The 21,727-nt window shown below is 49.7% G+C and overlaps 1 protein-coding gene across 2 annotated transcripts; it reads right to left on the reverse strand.

Annotated features, from left to right (window-relative positions):
- Positions 1–14,155: 14,155 nt before the first annotated feature.
- KRBA2 (KRAB-A domain containing 2) lies at positions 14,156–20,813 on the reverse strand. 2 transcript variants are annotated; one of them, XM_043583079.1, is made up of 4 exons: positions 20,643–20,813; positions 19,921–20,023; positions 17,847–18,649; positions 14,156–16,318 (listed from the first exon to the last, which is right to left on the reverse strand). In XM_043583079.1, the coding sequence occupies exons 3-4, from the start codon at positions 17,878–17,880 to the stop codon at positions 15,063–15,065; spliced, it is 1,290 nt and encodes a 429-aa protein (XP_043439014.1). In that variant the 5' UTR covers positions 17,881–18,649; positions 19,921–20,023; positions 20,643–20,813; the 3' UTR covers positions 14,156–15,062. The 2 variants fall into 2 exon arrangements, with proteins under 2 accessions (XP_043439014.1, XP_043439013.1); XM_043583078.1 differs by having other exon boundaries at positions 20,303–20,813.
- Positions 20,814–21,727: the final 914 nt, after the last annotated feature.

The raw sequence follows: 21,727 nt of genomic DNA on the forward strand, positions 1-21,727 counted from the left end.
AGATTGCCCTCTTGGATTACGGACTTCGTCGAGCCTCACGAACACGTGCGGCACCTGCCTGGGGCAGCACCGGCAATGACCGCTGGGATTCAGACATCCCGCACGGAGAGGCTGGTCGCCCAGGAGAGCCGCTGTGGCCGATCTGTCGAATCCTTCCAGATGGAGCCGCCACGCCAGCCAGCTAGAGGAGAGAAGGCACAAAATCCGAGTGGGGTGGGTAGATGAAAGCTGTATGTCTTAGCGGGTCGAGCCGTCCGATACTGCTGTTTCCGCAGTTAAATGCTGCCAATTTCATAAGGTTCAACCTAATACGTCTGACTGGTTTCTATTTGATTTTTTTTGGCTCTTTTGAGATTCTTGTCCCTAACCATACCTGACGAGCGGCGTGCAGCTTCTTGGCTCCAGGCAAACAGTCTGAGCAAAGAGTATGTGGGCTTGAAATCTGGGCCGAGCAGCACCCCACAAATCCAGACTCATCGTCTCTCTTGTGCTTCTTCCCCCGGTAGCCAGGATTTATTGATTTGGTCATCCTTGGGGAAGAAACAACAAGCAAATGTAGGTCATGATCGGAGAAAGGGATTTGGTAATTTGAAAGAAGTCATAAACTCAAATGCCTACAGGGATGAGACTATCTGCCTCCTACATAAATAAAGGGGGCTATGCTTCCAGTCTATAATTTTCCTCTTTTGATAAAGACCTAATATAATCTTTTGCTGGATAACAAATTACCCCAAACTTGGTGGCTTAAAATAATAAACATTATCTCACGTAGTTTCCGGGATCAGGAATCTGGGAGCAGCTTAGCTGAATGGTTCTTGCTCAGGGTCTCTCACGGGATCATAGTCAAGATGTCAGCTGGGGCTGCAGTCATCTGAAGGCTTGACTGGGGCTGGAGGATCTACCTCCAGTGTGGTTCACTCGTATGACTGTCGACGGTTCCTTGCCACAGGGGCCTCTTTCATGGGCTGCTAGGTTGTCGAGAGCTCGTGTCCCCCAGAGTGAGTGATCTAAGAGAGAACGAGGAAGGAGGAAGAGGAGGAAGTGTCCGTGCCCTTTATGACTTAGTCTTGGAAGAAATACACTGTTACTTTCACCACATAAATCAGCTGAAATTTCAGAATTGCACTGTGTTGCAAGGGAGGAACTAAGTCCTCCTCATGGGGCCTTTAAGGATTATTCCAACAAAGCTGTGGAAATTGCACTCAGAGAGGCATTTGAAATTGGAGGATTCATTATATCCACAGGTCCTAGAAGAGGTCCACATTCCACATGGAGGCCACATGGAAGGAAAGCCCAGAGAGCAGGCTCAACCACGCAGATGGGGAGCTGAGAGAGTGAGGACCCGTGGCCAAGCGCCTTTACTGGGGTCAAGCACACGTCTGAGGGATTTTCATTGGTGCATTTGGATGTCACTAGGTTATAGTCAGAGGAGGGCCAGAAGAGGAACTTGTGGCAGGAGCCAGCCTTGTCACACTTGGTGCACCTGTCACCTGGTAAGGTGCTCACAGTCTCATCGTGGAGCTGTTGAGGCATCCGGCAGAGATGAAGTTTTAAGCATTCGTGACACACTGGCCGTCTGTTATGGGCTGAGTTGTGTCTCCCCCAGAATTCATACGTTGGAGCCCTAGCCCCCAGTACCTCAGAATGTAACTAGCTGGAGATAGGGTCTTACGAGGTGCACAGGAAAGACCAGGCGGGAGGGTGCGCATCTGCAAGCCGCGTGAGAGAGGTCTCAGAAAGAGACCGAACCTATTACACTTGACCTTGGACTTCCAGCCTCTAGAATTGGGAGAAAATAAGTTTCTGTTGTTTAAAGGACCTAGTCTGTGGCGCTTTGTTATGGCTGCCCTAGCAAACAAATGCGCCGCCTAAATTAGGTCCAGGTGGAGGTGAGGCTCTTTAGATGCAATGCCTTAAATACAGGGAGTCAAGGGCAGTTCCTCTCAATCTGAATACCTGTGAACTAGAGAGACATGTGACCACCCCCACACAGCCAGAAACCATGGCAGGGCGGTCAAGGGGTAACCCTGACAGACGCTACTGTTTAAAAAGGGGGATAATGACATATAATGAACACTGAGTAATGTATAGAATTATTGAATCGTTATGTTGTACACTTGAAACTGATGTAACACTGCATGTTCATCATACTCCAAAAAAAAAAAAAGCGGGGAGGGGAATATGAATGAGAGACACAACAGGGAGTCATTGGTTCATAGCACTTCTGAAATCCAGCTGGGAAAATGTTGAAATGTCCTTGATTGAGACTCAGTCCTGGAGCGTCCAGGTGGCTCAGTCGGTTGAGCGGCTGACTTTGGCTCAGGTCATGGTCTCATGGTTCATGGGTTCGAGCCCCACATCGGGCTCTGTGCTCACAGAACAGAGATCCTGTGACTCACTCCCTCTCTGCCTCTCCCTGCTTTCGCTCTGTCTCTCTCTCAAAAATAAATAAACATCTGAAAAAAAAAAAAAAAGATCCAGTCCTATTTCTCCCCAGCTGCAAGTCTCCATGGGTTTTTTTTTTTTTTAGATGTAACACACATGCCATAAAATTTACCATTTTAAAGTATGCAATTCAGTGGTTTTAGTATATTCACAATGTGCAACCATCACCACTATCCCATTCCAGAACACTCTACTGCTCTAATTACTCCCCCTTCCCTCCATCCCTTGGAACTAGTCTACGTTCTGTTTCTCTGCATTTGCTTATTCTGGACATTTCATATAAATGGAATCATACAATACCCAGCCTCTTGTGTCCAGTTTCCTTTGCTTAGCATAATGTTTGCAAGGGTCGTTCATGTTGTTCAACTCCGTGATGAGAGGCAGAGCCCTCCCAGCTGTTAAAGGTGGAGGCTTGGAGGCAGTAAGAGACCAATATGGGTATCGGTCTATCGGTATTGAGTTCTGGCTCAGCCTTGTAGGTTATACTGTATTTTTTGCTCTCTTGTTTTCACGTCTTCCCTTCCTGACTGCCTACACTGATTAATTTCAGGTTCCAGAATTAGGCACGGAAGCGACAGCCTTACATAGACTACATAGGCCAAAGATATGCAGAGTGAATGGGGGTGCAGCTTGGTTGCTACGAGATTGTGCGACTTGAAGATTTTGGGGTTCTCTGGGGCGCCTGCGGGGCTCCGTCGGTGAAGCGTCCGGCTTCGGCTCAGGTCACGATCTCGCCGGTCCGTGGGTTCGAGCCCCACGTCCGGCTCTGTGCTGAAGGCTCAGAGCCTGGAGCCTGCTTCCGATTCTGTGCCTCCCTCTCTCTCTGCCCCTCCCAGCTCGTGCTCTCTCCCAAAAACAAATATTTAAAAAGTTAAAAAAAAAAAAGATTTTAGGGTTCTTTATTCCCTCAGCATAACTGAGGCTCTTCTGGCTGACACAACCCTCTTGGCTAAAAGGGAAAGAGAGAGAGCTGTGGCGAAGCTAAAGTCACTCCATCCCACAAAGACAACTGCATTTCCCATAGAGCTGGGATTTGCGGACCTTGGCTCCAATGACGACCAGATGGCAAGGCTTGGAGAAGCTGCTGGTTTTGCACAAGAGATAACAATAAATGTCTGATGTCAGAATCACTAGAGAAACTTTATTTTCACAATTTTATTTCATTAAAAATTTTTTTAGTGTTTATTTTTGAGAGAGAGACAGACAGACAGACAGACAGAGTGGGAGCAAGAGAGGGGCAGAGAGAGACACACACACACAGAATCTGAAGCAGGCTCCAGGCTCCGAGCTGTCAGCACAAGGGCCCGGCACGGGGCTCGAACTCACGAAACCGTGAGATTATGACCTGAGCCGAAACCGAGAGCTGGATGTTTCACCAAGTGAACCCCCCAGGGACCACCCTGGAAATTCTTTTTTTAGACATCATTTCAGACTTACAGGAAAGTTGCAAGAACAGTACAAGGAATTCCTATATACTCTTCAACTAGATTTCCCTGCACGTTAACATTATTACATTGTCTTTATCTCCCCCCAGCCTCCTCTCCACACACACACAACTTTTTCTCTACCATTTGAGAATAAATTACAGACACGATGCCCCTTTACCCTCAGATACTCTAGTGTGTATTTCCTAGAGACTCTTACGTAACCATAGTACAATTCTCAAGAGCAGGAGATTAACCCTGATAAAACACTATAACCTTCAGACAATGGCCAGATCTGGCCAGTTGTCCCAGTGATGTCCATGATAACAAAAGAAAGTCCTGGAACTGGGACAGTTCCTTGGTCTTCCTTCCTTCCTCCCTCCCTCCCTCCCTCCCTTTCTTTCTTTTCCCCCCTTTAGTCTTTGTCTTTTGTAACTTTGGCCTTTTTGAATTTTTGAAGAGTACAGACCAGCTGTTTTGTAAGCCCTCAATCTGGGCTTCTCTCTTGTTTCCTCATAATGAGATTCAGGTACTGTATTTTGGGTAGAAACAGCATGGAAATGGTGTGGTGCTGTACGAATACGGGGGCGGGGGTGTTAACTTGATCACTGGGTGAAGGTGGCCTCCGGCCAATCGTATTTCTCCTGTAAGAAGTCCTCTGATCCAAAGTGGGCGGAACGGAGGACATTGGTGAGCGAGCTGCAAACCATCTTTTCCACACTCCGCTTACATGGCCTCTGTGCGGGGCGTGCACTGCGCAACCCTTCACAGACCCAGACGTCTTTGCCGGGTCTCCATTTCGGCACCGGGCGCATTACCACGACCGCTTACGGGACGGTGCCTCCGAAGAGGAGCATGAGCCCGGCACACAGTTGTGTCTCTAGACACTGGAGGGATGGACGAAAGCGACAGGCCAGGGAGGTAGAGGGTGTGAGGAGGGATGGAAGAGGACAAGCCGAGCCTGACGACAGATTTCGGGGAGGCCCTCTTCCTGCCACAGAAAGTGGCTGCATCTGGAGAAGCTTCCCGGCGTCCGGCCCGGCCCAATCCCGGTTGGGGCAGAGGGGCAGTGTTTCAGGACTGGGTTATTCCTGGTGATCTGGGTTGCGCGTGGAGGCCAGATCCTAGGGTCCCTACATTTAAGGCAGCCATTTCCGGGGTTCCTGCCGTCGCATCAGGAGGAACCCGGAAAGAGAGGTGATGTCCTTCAGAGAACTGGGTACTGCTGTACTCAGTGCTGAGGTGGAAGGGAGGGGAGGGGAGGGGAGGGGAGAGGGGGCCACTGAATGACTCACCAAAGCTAGGGGTGACCCATCTGTGCGAAACCCCAAGAGGCAAGGCTCACAGGAGCTCACCTGCTGATCGCTTATGTTGTCACGTCAAGGGAAGTGGCTCAAAGTGACCAGAAATCTGAGGCCAAAGTTCTAGGTGTGGAGAAGCTATTTTGAGCAAGGAGCTCGTCAACAGAGCCGGTGTCGCGGTTCAAATTCAACACAACGGTGGATTCCACGAAGGAGACTCAGGGAAGCAAAGGGCAAAATATTAAGACTAAATTTTAAATGGAAAAAGGTAAAATCTAACTAGATCCAAATTAAAAAAAATAATTTTTTTTATCAACTAGAAATAACAAAAGTAGACACAAAATAAACAAGTTTCTAAAAGACCAAGCCTCCGACTAAAACAGAAAGCCAATTTGCTCAGGAAACTCATACTTCCTGCCCACTTTGTTTGCTTGGAAAACACGGGAGAGTGGACCATCTGGGGTAATTAATTCTGGAGTAAAAATGTCAGAACCTGGGTAAACAAAGATTAGCGCCAAGATAAAAACAATAAAAGGAACCAGGAACTAAAAGAGAAACCACATTTCAATAAATTCAAAGGGGCAGAATTCCGGACAAAATTCAGAAGACGATTCCCGGGATTCTGCCGTCGGTTAACGTTCTGAACAAGACTCTTCTCAGGATTCTTGCCCCTTCATATCTAAAAGCATCTCAGGTTTTAAACGGACTTCTGTAAAATGTTCACAAATCGAGCGGAAAGGTGTGTAAATAACATTTAAAAACAAACCCTTCGAAACCTCCCCCTTAAAAATCTGCAACCCGAAGCCACGGAACAGGAAAAGGTTAAGGTAACCGTGCAGAGGTAATAGCCGACACAGTGACCGAACTTGGCTTTGGCAAACCCTGCTTTCAGGGTCTGTTGCACTGATGTCCAAAAACCATGCAGAAGAGCTGGGAAGCAAGTGTGTGAGTCAGGTTCTCAGGCTCCTTCCCTTCCTCCTCCAAAGCTTAGCTTCACAAAACCACTGGGAACAGTGCCTTCTCTGAGAGCTGCAGAAAAGATTTTATTCTCCGACCTAAAGCTAGTTCCGGTAAAGTGGTACATGGAGAACATTCGCTAAAGCATCTGTCTCTGAGTCTGGCATCTTCCCAGAAGTGGGGACATGAGCCCCGACGGGGAGCTCAGGGGTTGGGGTTCTTGGAGAGGCAGGAAGCACAAACGTACAAGAGGCCAGTTTCCACATTACACAGAGTCAGAGCTGGAAGAGAACTCTAACATGAGCTAGTTCAATTGTCTGTTTTATGTTTTTTTAATGTTTATTTATTTGAGAGAGCGAGCGCGAGTGTGTGTGTGTGTGTGTGTGTGTGTGTGTGCAGGGGAGGGGAAGAGAGAGAGAATCCCAAGTAGGCTCCACGCCGTCAGCACAGAGACAGACACGCGGCTCGAACTCACGAACCGTCAGATCGTAACCCGAGGTGAAATCAAGAGTCGGACACTTAACCAACTGAGCCACCCAGGTGCCCCTGGTCTCTCTCTGGTTGAGGAAGCCAAGTCCTGGCAAGTGTAAGTGGCTAGGGCCAGTGCCTAGACTGGCCGCCAGCCTTTCTTCCCACCACCCCGCATACGACAAGTGCAACGGGAAAATTCACAGGCCACAGCACCAAAGCTACACGTTGTGTACAAGTTAGGACCACACCCTTTCCCAACTTGCACACCAAGTTTAGAGTCAGGTTTAAGTCATTTTCCCAGAAGCCACGGGTGCCGCTAGCCAGTTGTGAGCAAGGAAGGTGGATTTAAGACCTGACCTTGGACTTGGAAAGACTTGGGCTTGAATTTGGGGCTAGTTCTTAACCTTTCTGAGCATCATTTCCTCCTCTGAAAAAGAAAGGGATTAGGTCCTTAAGTTACTTTGCTACTTAAACTTATTCCTTCAGCTTCAAAGCACTTGGTAGAATTGTAAGGATTAAATAACATAATATATTCAAAGCGCTTAGCATTGCTGCTAAATTGGCATTCAGTCGTGCTTACTATTATTGTGAGCAGGCCTTTACTTCCACAGATTCGTTAGGCAGATTGTCTCTTAATTAAGGAGGTGATGGGGGCCTGACCTGTGGGAATGGAGAGGCGGTAACGGAATTAAGAGACATTTCAGGGTTAGTACATCAGCTATCCACTAGTATGTAACAAGCCACCTGCAAATTTGGTAGCTTTAAAATTCATATTTTTCGTATGAATCCGCAATTTGGCCAGGGCTTGTCTCTGTTCCCTACGGCGTCATCTGGAGGAAGATCAGTGAGGGGCTGGAGGGTCCTCTTTCCAAGATGGCTTACTCACACGGTTGGAAAGTTCGTTCTGGCTATTGACTAAGCTTAGCCGGGGCTGAAGGCTGGGGACGTTGGTTCCTTTCCAAGTGAGCCTTTCCACAGGAAGAGCTTGGGCTTCCTTACGGCAGAGCGAGTGGGTTCCAAGAATGAGCATTCCAAAACAATGAGGTGGTATTTTTGTGACTTCATCTCAGAAGACAAATATCACTACTCCTCTATTTTCTCGGTCAAGGCAGGAAGGCAGGTCTATCTAGGCTCTCTCTCTCTTTTAAATGTTTATACAGTTTTGAGAGAGAGAGAGAGAGAGAGAGAGAGAGAGCAAGCAGGGGAGCGGCAGAGAGAGAGAGAGGGAGACACAGAATCCCAAGCAGGCTCCGGGCTCCAAGCTGTCAGCACAGGACCCGACGTGGGGCTCGAGTTCACGAACCGTGAGATCATGACCTGAGCCGAAGACTCAACCAACTGGGCCACCCAGGCGCCCCGACAAAATCTATCTCTTGACGGGGGTCTAGAAGGGCAAGCATTATAGATCTAGGTTGCATCCATGTCTGGAAAACATGACCTGCCAACGATTGACGATGGGCAGTGGGAGGAAGAAGGAGTTCCTGGGGAGACTGAAGTTTCTACCTGAGGTGACCCCATGGCGCCATTAATAGAATTCAGGAACGCAGAGGGTATTGCTAAAAGTGTCCAAACAAGGAGGCCATTAGACTGGGGATGGCTCTAACACCTTGGTAGCCCACATAAGCAAACCAAACTTAAGCCAGAGCCAAAGCGCTCAAATCCAGGAAAGTGAAACTTAAGAGCAACCCATCACACGGAGCCCAAATAAGGTAACTGCTTAAGCCCTGACCAATGAAATAACTGTTTCCCTTTGCTTTGGTGACTTCCCTGTAAAAACCTTGCCCCAGCTCTTGTCAGGTGAGCACTTTGGGGTTGGCACTGCTCCACTGAAATCCACGTTTGTGCCAACAAGCTCTTCCCAGTGTATCTTTTACAGCATTTTGGAGCACAGGATCTCAGTGGGGACAGGAGCGTAGCAGCGAGGGAGGAATGAATGAGTGACCCCAAGTAGGACAAAACCCGCTAGAGTTCCACTTCATGGAAACCAAAAAGAAGGTGGGATGAGAGCTGAGGGGTATTTAACGTCCCAAAGAAGTCAAGATGGTTTGGACTGCGAAGGAGACACAGGCTAGGAAATGGGGGTACCCTGGTGACCTTTGGGAGGGTAAAATATAGCACATACCATTTAGCAGCTGTGATGCTTTCTAGAAACCCTTTCTAATGTTTAAAGCATTTCCACACGTGGGAGGAATGCCTTGCTGGAAAATAAGCTTTTGTTTGTTTGTTTGTTTGTTTTCTCTGTTAAGAGCAGAAGTGAGCGGGGCCCCTCGGTGGCTCAGTCATTTGAGTGTCTGACTCCTGATTTGGGTCCAAGTCATGATCCCAGGGTTGGGCTCTGTGCTGAGTGTGGAGCCTGCTTAATAATTCTTTCTCTCCCTCTGCCCCTCTCTCCTGCTTACTCTCTCTCTCTCAAAAAAATACATATATAGCAGAAACGAATGGATTAAATACGTAAATGTTCAGACCCGGGACTAGAAAGCTCCCAGAAGAACGCACAGAAGGAGCGCTTCATGACATTGGACTTGGCAGTGATTTCTTGGGTATGACACCAAAAGCACAGATAACGAAAGCAAAAAATAGACAAGGGAGACTACATCAAACTCGTAAGTGTCTGCAGAGCGGAGGACGGAGAAAAAAGGCAAACTACGGAATGGAAGAAAATATCTGATAAAGGGTTAATATCCAAACAATGTAAGCAGCGCCTTCAACTCGAAGCAAAAAAAACCTCCCTAATAGCCCAATTGAAAAAACAGGCCAAGGACTTGAATAGGCATTTCTCCAGAAAGACATACAAATGGTCAACAGGTATATGAGACGATGCCCAACATCACTGGTCACCAGGGAAACGCAACTGAAGGCCACAAGCAGGTATCACCACACCCCTGTCAGGAATGTTATTATCGATAAAGCCCAAAAGGTAACAAGTGTTGGTGAGCCTGCAGAGAAGCTGGAACTCTGGCACGCTGCTGGCAGAAATGTAGGACGGTGTAGCCACCGTGGAAGACAGCATGCAGGTTCCTAAAAAAATTAAATACAGATATAGCATAACAGAGAAGCAGGGGAGGGGCGGAGAGAGAGGACACAGGATCTGAAGCAGGCTCCAGGCTCTGAGCTGTCAGCACAGGCTGGTCCACCCAGGCGCCCCCACTCCTACAAATTTATCCAAGAGTTGAAATCACGATCTGGAAAAGAGATCTGCACGCCCAAGTTCACTGCAGTATTATTCACAACAGCCAAGATGTGGAGACAACTCAAATGTCCACCGATGGATGAATGATAAAGAGAAACGTACTCTATACCCGCGGTGGTTTATTCTGCCTCAAAAAGAAGGATCCTGCCATAGTTGACAATGCGGATGAACCTTGAGGGCATTAGGTTTAAATAAGCCAGTCGCACAAAGGCAAATACTGCATGATTCTGCTCACGTGAGGTACCCGAAATGGTCACGCACAGAGATGCAGAGGGCAGCACGGTGGTCGCCAGGGGTTGGGGGGAGGGGGGGTGGGGGCTGCTATTCAGTGGGGGGGGATAAAGTTTCAGTTATGCAAGATGATTACATTCTAGAGATCTGTATATCTTGCCTCTAGTTAACAATAGCATATTGCGCACTTACAAATTTTGTCAAGAGGGTAGATCTCGTTAAATGTTCTTGCTGCCAAAAACAAACCAAAAAAGCTTGCCAAAAAAAAAAGAAAACCCTAAAAACCCACAAAAAGGCAGAAGTGTACTTGAGCAGAATAGCTTTTGCCACCGCACTTCTGAACGCGAGGGTAGGCGAGCTGCGGGGGTGCACTCGACCTCGAAGGGTGAAGGAGATCCCGAGCCAGTGTTCCAGGGCCAACTGTGGCTTGAGAATGTGGCCACGCATGCTAACAGGCAGAGGGACAGTGGCCAAGGGCTGGGCACTGAGCCCTGTGCCGACAAATACCCATAATGCCCTCTTATAAACCTCATCACAGCTCTGTGAGGTGCGGATTATCGTTCAACAAATACTTAAAAAATTTTTTTCCAATGTTTATTTTTGAGACACAGAAAGTGAGCGGGGGAGGGGCAGAGACAGAGGGAGACGGTAGGGTCCGGGCTCTGAGCTGTCAGCACAGAGCTCGATGTGGGGCTTGAACTCACGGACTGTGAGATCATGACCTGAGCTGAAGTCGGACGCTTAACTAAGCCACCCGGGCACCCCCACAAATACTTTTTTAATTGAAGCATCATCAACCGACAATGTGACACTCGTTTCAGGGGTATGACATACGGATTCAGCAATTCTATATGGGACTCAGTGCTCGCCATGGTGGTACCAGGGGCAGTGAGCACCTGAGGTTGGGATTATTACCTGCTCCGTTTCACAGTTAAGCTTGGAGTTCAAGAGGCGGTTAAGTGAATTTTTTTTTTAGTCCACTGTCCATTGTATTTTCTAGTAAAATGGAATTTCACAGGCCTCTTAACAGAATTCTAGAGATGAGGCTGAAAAATGCAAGTCTTCGTAAGTAACGAAGAGTCTCCGAAAGATACGGCAACATTCCCTCCCTCCGATAGGTGTGGAGGTAGGTGCCGTGTTGCATCGTAAAACTGAGCCAAATAATCCAGTTGGACAAGGTATCTTCCCTAAGAGTCTCCATCGGCTTCTCCTGTGCAAAACCAAGACTTGCGTGAATGTTGGTAACTGGTTGTCAACTTTTTTCTGTTTTCTGCTAAAATAATCTGCTCTTGCAAGTGTTATTTGAACACAGGGACTTTGTAAGCCTTCCGAGACTTAAGAAATTGTTGCTACATCTCCTAAAAATTACCTCTGAAATCGACAGTCCTTCTGATTGGTTGCTGCTAGGGGCTGAACTCTGTCCCCCTCACCCCTCCCCAAAAGGCTGCAGTCATACCTCCCAGTACTTTTGAATGTGACCTTATTTCCAAATAAGGAGGCAGAAGATGGAGTTAAAAGGACATCACTAGGGTGGGCCCTCATCCTACACAACAGGGTCCTCGTAGGACGGGGGCTCTTGGACACGGAGGGAGACAGACACATACAAATGCGAAGGCACAGAGAGAATGTCATCTGCAAGTCAAGGAACACCCGAGTCTACCAGAAGCTAGGAGAGACGCGAAGTCTCCCTCACGGCCCTGGGAAGGAACCAAACCTGCTGGCACCTCGATCTTGGGACTTCTGGCTTCCAGAACTGTGACACGATACATTTCTGTTGTTGAAGCACCGCCCTGCCCCCGTTTGTTAGGGCAGCCCCAGGAAACGAATACAGCTGCCTTGAAAATAATGGAGCAATTACTATATCTCCTTACCAGTCAGGTTTGTTAAATATAGAAGCACCAGGCACTTCTCCCTTCTCCCGTGTGCACAATGGAAAAAGTAAAAACCCTCAAATAACTGGAGTCTGTTGCATCTAAACAGACAGCCCAGGGGCGCCTGGGTGGCTCAGTCGGTTGAGTGTCTGACTCCTGATTTTGGCTCAGGTCGTGATCTCACGGTTGTGGCATCGAACCCCGGATCGAATCCCCCTGCCTGAGATTCTCTCTGCCTGTCCCCCGAGGCACTTTCTCGCTCAAAATAAACATTAAGCTGACAGCCTGGATCTGATTCCAAGCCACGGGGTCTCCCATCACACCACAGCCACACGCAGGCACGGCATTAAGCAGAACTACCCAGTGATTTTTCTTCTGTGGTTAGCCTTTGCTCGCTTTCTATTGGCTGCTCTTTTCACTAATAATTTCTAAGTACGCTTTTAAAAATTAATGCCTTACGTGTTTTTTTTTTAATTTTTTTTTTTAACGTTTATTTATTTTTGAGAGAGAGAGAGAGACAGAGCATGAATGGGGGAGGGTCAGAGAGAGGGAGACACAGAATCCGAAACAGGCTCCAGGCTCTGAGCTGTCAGCACAGAGCCCGACACGGGGCTCGAACTCACGGACCGCGAGATCGTGACCTGAGCCGAAGTCGGCCGCTTAACCAACTGAGCCACCCAGGCGCCCCAATGCCTTGCGTGTTTTAAGTGTTGCAAATTTTTTCTCCCGATGTCATTTATCTTTTCATGTTTCAAATGACATTATTTTCCATAGCCATTTGAACTGTTCATTAGGGGAAGTAGGTTAACTTTCTTTTATGGCGTTTGAAGTTCATGCGTTGCTCGCAAAGGCTTTCCCCATCCCGAGATCACAAAAACCCTCCGTTTTCCCCTCCCCCATATTTTTATAGTTTTGTGTTTTGCTGAAGAATCAGGCTTCACATTTCCCTGATGGATAGCTAATTGATCCAGCACCATTAACTGAATAATAGAACTCCTCCCCACAGATGTGGAATGTCGCTTTTATCACAAATTCTTTTTTTCCTTTTTTTTTTTGCACGTTAAATTTTTTTTCAACGTTCATTTATTTTTGAGAGCCAGTGTGACGCTGGCTTGAACCCACGAACCGCGTTGAACCGTGAGATCACGACCTGAGCCAAAGTCAGAGGCTCAACCAATGGAGCCACTCAGGTGCCCCATCACAAATTCTTAAAGACACAGAGGTCGGTTTCCGGCCTGGATTCATTTTCTGACTTCACGGGCCAGTCTTTAGCAATGGGCCGGAAATGCACGTGCACGTATTCTGGGGCGCCCTCCCCCACCACCCCAGGAGGACAGCGATGCCGTGGCTCACCTCACCTCTCACCCACATGAGTTGACCATGTGGCTCCTGGCTTGCGGGCAACGAGGAGGTAGTCGGTCAGTATGGGGGAGGGGCGGTAACATTAGAAAGCTCGGCCTCCCAGACGCCCCGGCCAGGCCGAGTGACAAAGGGGCAACGGAGAGCGAGGTCCTGGCCAAAGACAGAGCAAGATCCCCCTCCCACCAAACAAGCTGCAAAATGGTCTCACCTCCTTTCTAGGGATAACGTGGCCTCCCTGGATACCCATCGCAGCAATGTTTAACCAGCAAAGGAACGGGGGAGGTCTCCGGCTTTCACGTGAGGGGTGGGATCTGCTGGGGGACAACTCCCCCAGGGGCAACTCCCACTTCGGTGTTCAGAGAAAGCCCCTTCACGCACATTGTCTCACGGCCTCTCACAAGCACCCAGTGTCTCCCCTCCTGCAGGCGGGGGTCGGTGCCGCCCCTCACGGAGGAACCTGGCACTAGGGGGCGAGCAGAATGGGCTTCGTTCGGATGGCTCCAGGACATGCAGGAAGGGTGGCCCGGGAGAATGACGAGTGCAGGCCCCTCCTTCCCGGTACCCGTCTCTGCAGAATCTCCTGTTCCCACGACAAATCCTTACCGAACACCTCTGATGGGCTAGGGATTCGTCTGGGCCTTGGGAATACAGCAGAACACAGATCCAGGGGATCATCGTTCTCTTCGGCCAGGCTGGCGATCCCTACCCTGAACCGTGACCCAGACTGGCCTTTGCTCCATTCTCTGGGTGGAGCCGTGACCTCCGGCCAACGTCTGCACTCTGCTCCGGGTCTCCGGTTGCTTCCCTGGCTACTGGTCACTTCCTGGAACGCGCTGACCTGCTCCAGACAGACACGCTTTTCTATTCTTGAGGCATGGACCACTGGCAGATTCAGACCCAAACCCCGGCCACGCCTTAATTCTGACCTTTTAAAATAGGTTTCAGGCAGGTCACGGCTGCCTGCGCATGCCATTGTGACAGCAGGGGTGGCGCACACAGTTCTTCTTGAAGCAGGAAATAGAGCTCAGCTGCCGAGGTGGCCGCTCGCCTCTTTTCTCCCTACACCTTTTCCTCCGATGCCCCCACCTTTCGGGATGTTGTCTGAGGAGGGGGGCTTGGCAGAAGGAATACGTACTAGCTGTACGTAGGGCACCACACTTAAGACCCCATCGGTTCAGGTTCTGCAGGCAGAAATACTCTCCTACTGGCTGCTGTTGGTAGAACCGTGTCCCAAGAAAGGTATGTCCAAGTCCAAATCCCCAGCACCCGTGAATTGGTCCTCACTTGGACAAAGGGTCTTTGCAGATACAATTAAGGTGAGGCTGTCGAGAGGAGATCATCCCTGATAGGGGAGGACCTTAAATCCAATGGCATGGGGTTGGCATGCCGTGGTGTCCTTTTAAGAGACAGAAAAGGAGATCGCAGAGAGACAGAGGGGGAAAGGCCAGGCGAAGCTCCACGTGAAGATGAGGCAGAGACTGGAGGAAGCCAAGGAACGCAGAGGACTGCCAGCGGCCACCAGGGAGAGGAGAAAGGCACGGGACGGATTCTCTCCGAGCTTCCAGAAGCAACAAGCCCTGCCGACACCTTGATCTTGAACTTCTGGCCTCCAGAGCTGCCAAAGTGTATATTCCTGTTAAGCCGCTAAGTCTGTGGTCATTTGCTACGGACCCGGCCCGCTTTTCCCCTCGTTGCAAGCACTGCCGTGGACAACGTGAGCGACTGTGGAGAGCGCAGCCTTCATGTTCCTTTCCCCGGGGAATCTGGCGACAGTTCTCAGATGGCTGGACAGCACCCAGCAGGCGCCCGTTCACCAGCAGAAGAGGCCTGGGGCCCCCTGTGAGGTGCTGGGCTTTGTAGGTTCCGGAGGCGTGGGATCGATGTCCTCATCCATATCAGATCTGTCTGCTCCCATCTCAGTCCTTTCTTCCTGCCTGATCCAAAGGCTGCTTTCTAGCTGTTTTTCCGCAATTTCCAGCTCTTCCTCTGTCTGTAAGACGGCCACGGTTTCGCGGGGTAAGTGTGAGGAGTACAGGCCGAGTTTGGCCTTACAGCCAAACATCGCTTCGTACGGACTTTGCTGCAAGGAAACGTCGAACACCTGATTCCTCGCCAGCTGCACAAATCGCAGGCCTTCGGCCCAGCGGCGTGAGCGGTGACTCTGCATCCAGGCACGTATCATGTCCTTGACGTCACGGCTCGCTCGCTCCAGGGAGCCCTGGCCTTGGCCAGGGCGGTGCTGACCACAGACGATCTTCAGCTCCGGCCATACCTCATTGAGCTCATTAACAACCTGGCTTGTGAACTCTACGCCGCTGTCAGATTCTAACACGCCAGGGGTACCGAGAATTGTGAAAATATCCAACAGGACACTGACCACCTCGTGGGCCTGTTTAGCTCTTAACGGTCGTAAGATGATAAACTTGGTCAAGTGGTCCTGGTAATACAAAATAAACTTGAACTCACCATCGGCATTTGACTGCATGTCAAGTACTTCAACTTGGCACCTGGAGTCGATGTCCTTAAAAGGCACGGGCTTGGGCGCAAGACCTCTCTTGGGCACTGGGTTCTTCTGGTGGCACTGTTTACAGAGTGTCAGATACAAGACAATGACTTCTTTGGTGACATTCCCATATTTTCCTTGTAGCTCCTTGAGCATCCGTGTCCGCCCACCGTGTCCAATATTGAGATGTGTGTCGTGAAGAATGTCAAACAACTCTTCCTTATGTACGTAATACCGTATTCGATCACGTTCCCTGTGAGCGGCCTCTATTAGCTTCTCCGTGCCTTGCACAGAGATCACATCATATTTTGCTGCGCGGCGGTAGTCACGTGATGACTTCTTCCCCTTTTCCTTGGCTTCTTTGACTTCCTTTATTGTTTGAAAGTACTTTTCTTTGGAAAATACCTTGCTGTTGTAACTTTTGCTTTCTACTAACTTTGTCACACTTGTAAGAAACTTTTCTCTCATGTTACTTGTCTCCATTTCCGTTTCACTTGTGCTGGAAACACCAGGGGAGTCATTTCCAGCTTTCTGGGGCATCATGGAGAGCTGTAAGAAGGATCCTAGGAAAGGGAGAAAGAAACAGAGTTCGATTCACTGATATTCCATCTGGAAGACTTTCCCTCCAGAGTTCTGCATTCTTCCATCTGATATTTGAAGACGACTACATAGAAGAAAGATAACACGATAATAGTACAAAGCAGTAACAGAAAAAGGCAGCTAAAAAGCCAAGCAAGGGGCGCCTGGGTGGCTCAGTCGGTTAAGCGTCTGACTCTTGATTTCGGCTCAGGCCATGAACTCACAGTAGTGGGATCGAGCCCCACACTGGGCTCTGTGTTGTGCATGGAGAGTGCCTGAGATTCTCTCTCCCTCTCTCAAAATTAAAAAAAAATTAAAAAGCCAACGAAGACCATCCAAAACCAGGGCATGTCAAAAGACTTTTACATCAGTAAGATATATACGCAAATATGGAGTAATTTTAGATTTCAGGCAAACAGAACAAATGAAACTGTTAGCTCGCTTATACGGGGAAACCTGATTAACTGGTCTTCATTAATTGAACAGGAGACAGGATAAATGGAAATGCTTAAGGGAAGTGGACTAATACCTTCCTTCAATAGCTTTTTTTGTTTGTTTTTATTTTCTTTTTTAAAAATTTTTTTTTTCAACGTTTATTTATTTTTTTGGGGACAGAGAGAGACAGAGCATGAACGGGGGAGGGGCAGAGAGAGAGGGAGACACAGAATCGGAAACAGGCTCCAGGCTCTGAGCCATCAGCCCAGAGCCCGACGCGGGGCTCGAACTCACGGACCGCGAGATCGTGACCTGGCTGAAGTTGGACGCTTAACCGACTGCGCCACCCAGGCGCCCCTTGTTTGTTTTTAAAAAACTTTTTATGTTTGTTTATTTTTAGAGAGAGAGAGACAGAGTGCAAGCAGGGGATCAGCAGAGAGAGAGGGAGACACAGAATTCAAAGCAGGCCCCAGGCCCTGAGCTGTCAGCACAGAGCCCGACGTGGGGGTCGAACCCATGAATCATGGGATCATGACCTGACCCGAAGTTGGACACTTAACCAACTAAGCCACCCAGGCGCCCCTCCCTCAGTAACTTTTAAAATAATATAAACAGGAGGGGCACCTGGGCGGCTCAGTCAGTTGAGCATCTGACTTCGGTTCAGGTCACGATCTCACAGTTTGTGAGTTCGAGTCCCGCATCAGGCTGTGTGCTGACAGCTCAGAGCCTGGAGCCTGCTCCAGATCCTGTGTCTCCGTCTCTCTCTGACCCTCCACGGTTTGCATTCTGTCCCCCTCTGTCTCTCAAAAATAAATAAATGTTAAAAAACATTTTTTTTAAATAATATAAACAGGAGAACATTGCTAGAAGGTTATCACATGATAACAGCAAACTTTGAAGTTCACGGCAGAGAGGGCTCTTCAGCCTTTCCGCAATCAGCATAATCAATTTCTTGTGGCCCAAGAGCCTGTCCTTGCTTTAGGAGAATCGAGGAGAAGGTGGTAAGAAATTTTACGACGATGGTTTTCCCCTGTTGACCATACACAGGATTAGTGAATGAAGAGTTTGAGTCCTTACCCCGAGGGACCACATTCTCATGACTGTCCAGCATTGTGTCCCTGCACCCTTCAGCAGTCCTTCCAGAGGCTTCCAAACACCTCTAGTCTTCGGTCATACCCGCCAAAGGTTGCTACCTCTTGAGACAAGGCCAGCTGCAGCCACAGGGACCATTCCTGGCAGCCACATCGGGACTGGGGAAGGGAGAGTGGAGGGTACCTGGAATGAAGCCACGCCAGCATAAATGACTTGGCACGTGAGTCATGTGAGTATTATATGGAAGATCTCGGAAATAAAGACAAGGTCTCCTATCCAACCACGTGAGTCCCGCTTCGTGGGTAAGAAAAAAAAGTTCTGTCCTCCTGGGAGGTCTGTAGGCCTGGGCTGTTTTGACATTGCCTGAGCTGAGAGCCACATATTTCCGGAAAAAAAAAAAAAACAGTGAGTCGAAATGAACCTGGGTGCTCCCAAGGCTGGGAGACACTTTCGGGTACAGGCTTGATGGCTCTGAATTGAGGCAGCAGGGTGTTTCCAGAAATGGAAATATTATACGTTATGTACAGATTTGTCAGGAGAGTATCGTGCCAAAAAGAGATACCCCAAACAGAGTCCACAGTCCACCAAGGTCGGAGAATTCCTCAGGGACAGAACTTGATACTCAGGTGTCTAAACCCAGATTCCTTAGCACAACTCCAGATGGTGGGATGGTGATGTGGTCGGGGGAAGAATTCATATGATGGTAACAGGAATCCCAACAGTCAGAGGAAAACAAGATCCCCAGGATCCCAGCCATCAAATGCAGAGCTGAGGGATAGGGCAGAATCCTGAAAAGCAGAGAAAGATGAAAAGGGTTCAGAGCTCTGAGCAAGGGTCTTAGCTGAGCCGAGGTCCTGAAGGTTCTCCACTAAAAAGGCTTCAAACTCCCTCACTCAGCATCACTGGTTGACCATGGAACATTCCTGATTCTAAGACATTACTGACGACAAAACCACTGCCTTACTGATGGCCTTCTTTTGAGCGGAAAAACAGAGAACCTTTATTAAATGAACACATCCAAATTAAAACCTGTGGAAGACACACATTTTAGTAGTGGAAAAAATAGAACGTTTGCAAGTGCTGTTTGAGTCTGAACTCAAGATCCTCAGTGTACGATGATGTTCTAAAGGCTCTGAGAAGTTCTGCAGTAAAACAAAGTTTGCTTCATCTACCAGTCTCATTTAATCCTGGACATGGCGCTTTGTTTCTGAAGGAGTATCTGTTGTCATCTCACAGCCTTAGTGGTCCTTGGAACAGACCTGAAAACCGCAAGATATTCAACGGGATCCAGTAGAGTGCCTTCCAGAGTCCTCACTAAAACCAGCGTCTCTCCAAAATTGAGTGGCTGCACTGGCAGCTGTAGGAGGCCCTTCAGGGGACTGCAAAGGAAGGAAGGGCCTCATTTCCAGCTTGTAAAAGAAAGAAGACAGGCTGGAAACAATTTATAATCAAAAGATGCAAAATCTCAGTCTTTAATATGAGATACGGTCCTTACACTATAGCAGGAAATTCTGAGGCACAGCCCAAAAACCTCATTTGGCTAACAGACCTACTTTGGTTAGTCTACCCAGTGAACTTTTTTTTTTTTTTTTTAAATTAGAACGATTTACCTATACTTAGAGATTGGGGGATTTCACAGAAGCATCTTTTTTTTTTTTTAATTTCTTTTTTTTAAAATTTTTTTCAACGTTTATTTATTTTTTGGTACAGAGAGAGACAGAGCATGAACGGGGGAGGGGCAGAGAGAGAGGGAGACACAGAATTGGAAACAGGCTCCAGGCTCCGAGCCATCAGCCCAGAGCCTGACTCGGGGCTCGAACTCCCGGACCGCGAGATCGTGACCTGGTTGAAGTCGGACGCTTAACCGACTGCGCCACCCAGGCGCCCCTCACAGAAGCATCTTGACTGATGTGCTTGGAAAATGGGAAGATCTGGATACGCTGGGAACTTTGCTGCTTGGCAACAACTGGTTGGAGCGGAGACAGCAGCTCCCGTTAAACAGTCTGCACGCTCCTGTTTCTCAGGGTCCCTAAGCCACCTGCTACCTTGTTCAGCTTACCTGCCCATCCCTGCGGCTATCTGGGTTTTCAACACCTGTTCCACGGCAGCATGAAAGGATTGTGTTCAGCTTCCCGGTGCGATCTGTACCTGTTGGGGGGAAACTGATAAATGACCTTTGGTTAGAGAAAACTGGAAACACCTCCCTTCCTCACCCACCTGTGAGTCTTTGCTTTGGCGCCCCAGATCTGGAACGTCCTTTCACTGATCTTCCGGGTCACCCCCAGCTCAAATCGGCCTGCTTCCCGAGGCATTCTGCAACTCCAGCTGATGGCCACGCCCCCCTCCCTGGGGGCGGGGCACTCAGCGGAGCCCTTCGCTTTGTATTTGTAGCGACTGGTTCAGGTATACGCAACCTAGCAGGCAGGAGCTGGGCCACCCACCTAGCTGTTTCCGCTCGGAGGGCCAAGGAATATAAAGCCGAGACAAAAGATGCTCAAAGGACGTTTGCAAACACTTCCCGTCCGGGTGCAGCGGCGAGGCCGTGCAGAGGGAGGGCCAAGGGTGGCGGCGTGGGAATTCAATTTAGGACTCTACCACTCGCTGTGTGTCTGCCTCCGGCAGTTACTGAGGTTTCAGTGTCCTCCACCGTCACAGCGGAGGTACCAGTTTCCGGATGAAGACTCGGCGGTAACGCCGAATAAAGCGCTAAGCCCAGTGTCCCCGCACCTTCCAACACGGACACTCCACCTCCTCCTGGGACCTGGTTCGGGGACCACCTACCCCTGCGCGGCCTTCCTCCCCGCACTCCCGCGGGCTCCGCCCCTCCCGGGCCCGGCCGCGGACCCGCCCCGCCAACCCCGCGAGGCCAGGGGGAGGACGGGACGCCCGGGCGGTGAGGGGTATCTGCCTGGGGCCGCGGCGCCGGGGACCGCCCACCCCGCGTCCAGCCGCGGTCTCGCCTCCCGCCCGCGCGTGCCCAGTCGGTCCCTCAAGCCGCTCGCCCCGGAAGCTGCTCCGCGCCGGCCGGAAGCCCCGCCCTCGACGCCGCGGGCCGGCCGGCACCCTTTCCACGCCCGGGAAGGGGGCTCGTGAGGGTCCTGCCCCGCCTGTCGTTGGGAGGTGGCGGGGACTAGAGATATGCGAGGCCGGCATGCGCGCGACCTTGGCGGAACAAGCCACGGAGCCCGGTCCCCCGCGGCAAAACCGGTTATTTTCCCACGTTGTTGCAAAGCCTGCAATTCGCGAAGTCAACTTGCAGTCAGCATTCTGAGTCCGGCAGCTTAATCTAAAATGAGGGCAGAGGCGTCCGTGTCTGCAGTGCCTCCACCTACTAACGTGGTCGCGAGAACCTGCGTTTCATTCAGATGGACAGCGCTTACTTCTAACTGCAGCCCGAAGATTTGTTTCGTTAAACTCTGATATAATGGCCCCCTTCCGTGCGGCACCAGTGCATTAAAACAGGTTGGTAAAGGGGGCCCGCGGGCAGGCCAGGGATCCTGCAGCTTCTCACTGTAGGGGAACAGCCTGGGGCAGGGGACTGGACGCTGCTGGGAAAGCCTAGCAGCTCCTGTCCTCCTGACAAGACTTTGAATCCAATGGCAATCTAACTTTTAGGAAAAAAATTAAGAAATAGGCTACTACAACATAGACGTGCACATAGCATAACAGGAGACAGGTTCAAGAGGCAGGATCCCACATAGCTTCCTATCTAGGCCTTCTCAATGAGCCATGACGTCCCCCAAATACTGCCTGCTGTAAAAATGAAGAGGGGCCCCGGGCTGGCTCAGTCCATGCAGAGTGACTATCTCAGGGCTGTGAGTTCCAGCCACATGCTGGGCATGGAGCCAACTCCAGAAAAAAAAAAA

This window comes from Prionailurus bengalensis, chromosome E1 (assembly GCF_016509475.1).
Source record: "Prionailurus bengalensis isolate Pbe53 chromosome E1, Fcat_Pben_1.1_paternal_pri, whole genome shotgun sequence".
NCBI classification, from domain to species: Eukaryota; Metazoa; Chordata; class Mammalia; order Carnivora; family Felidae; genus Prionailurus; species Prionailurus bengalensis.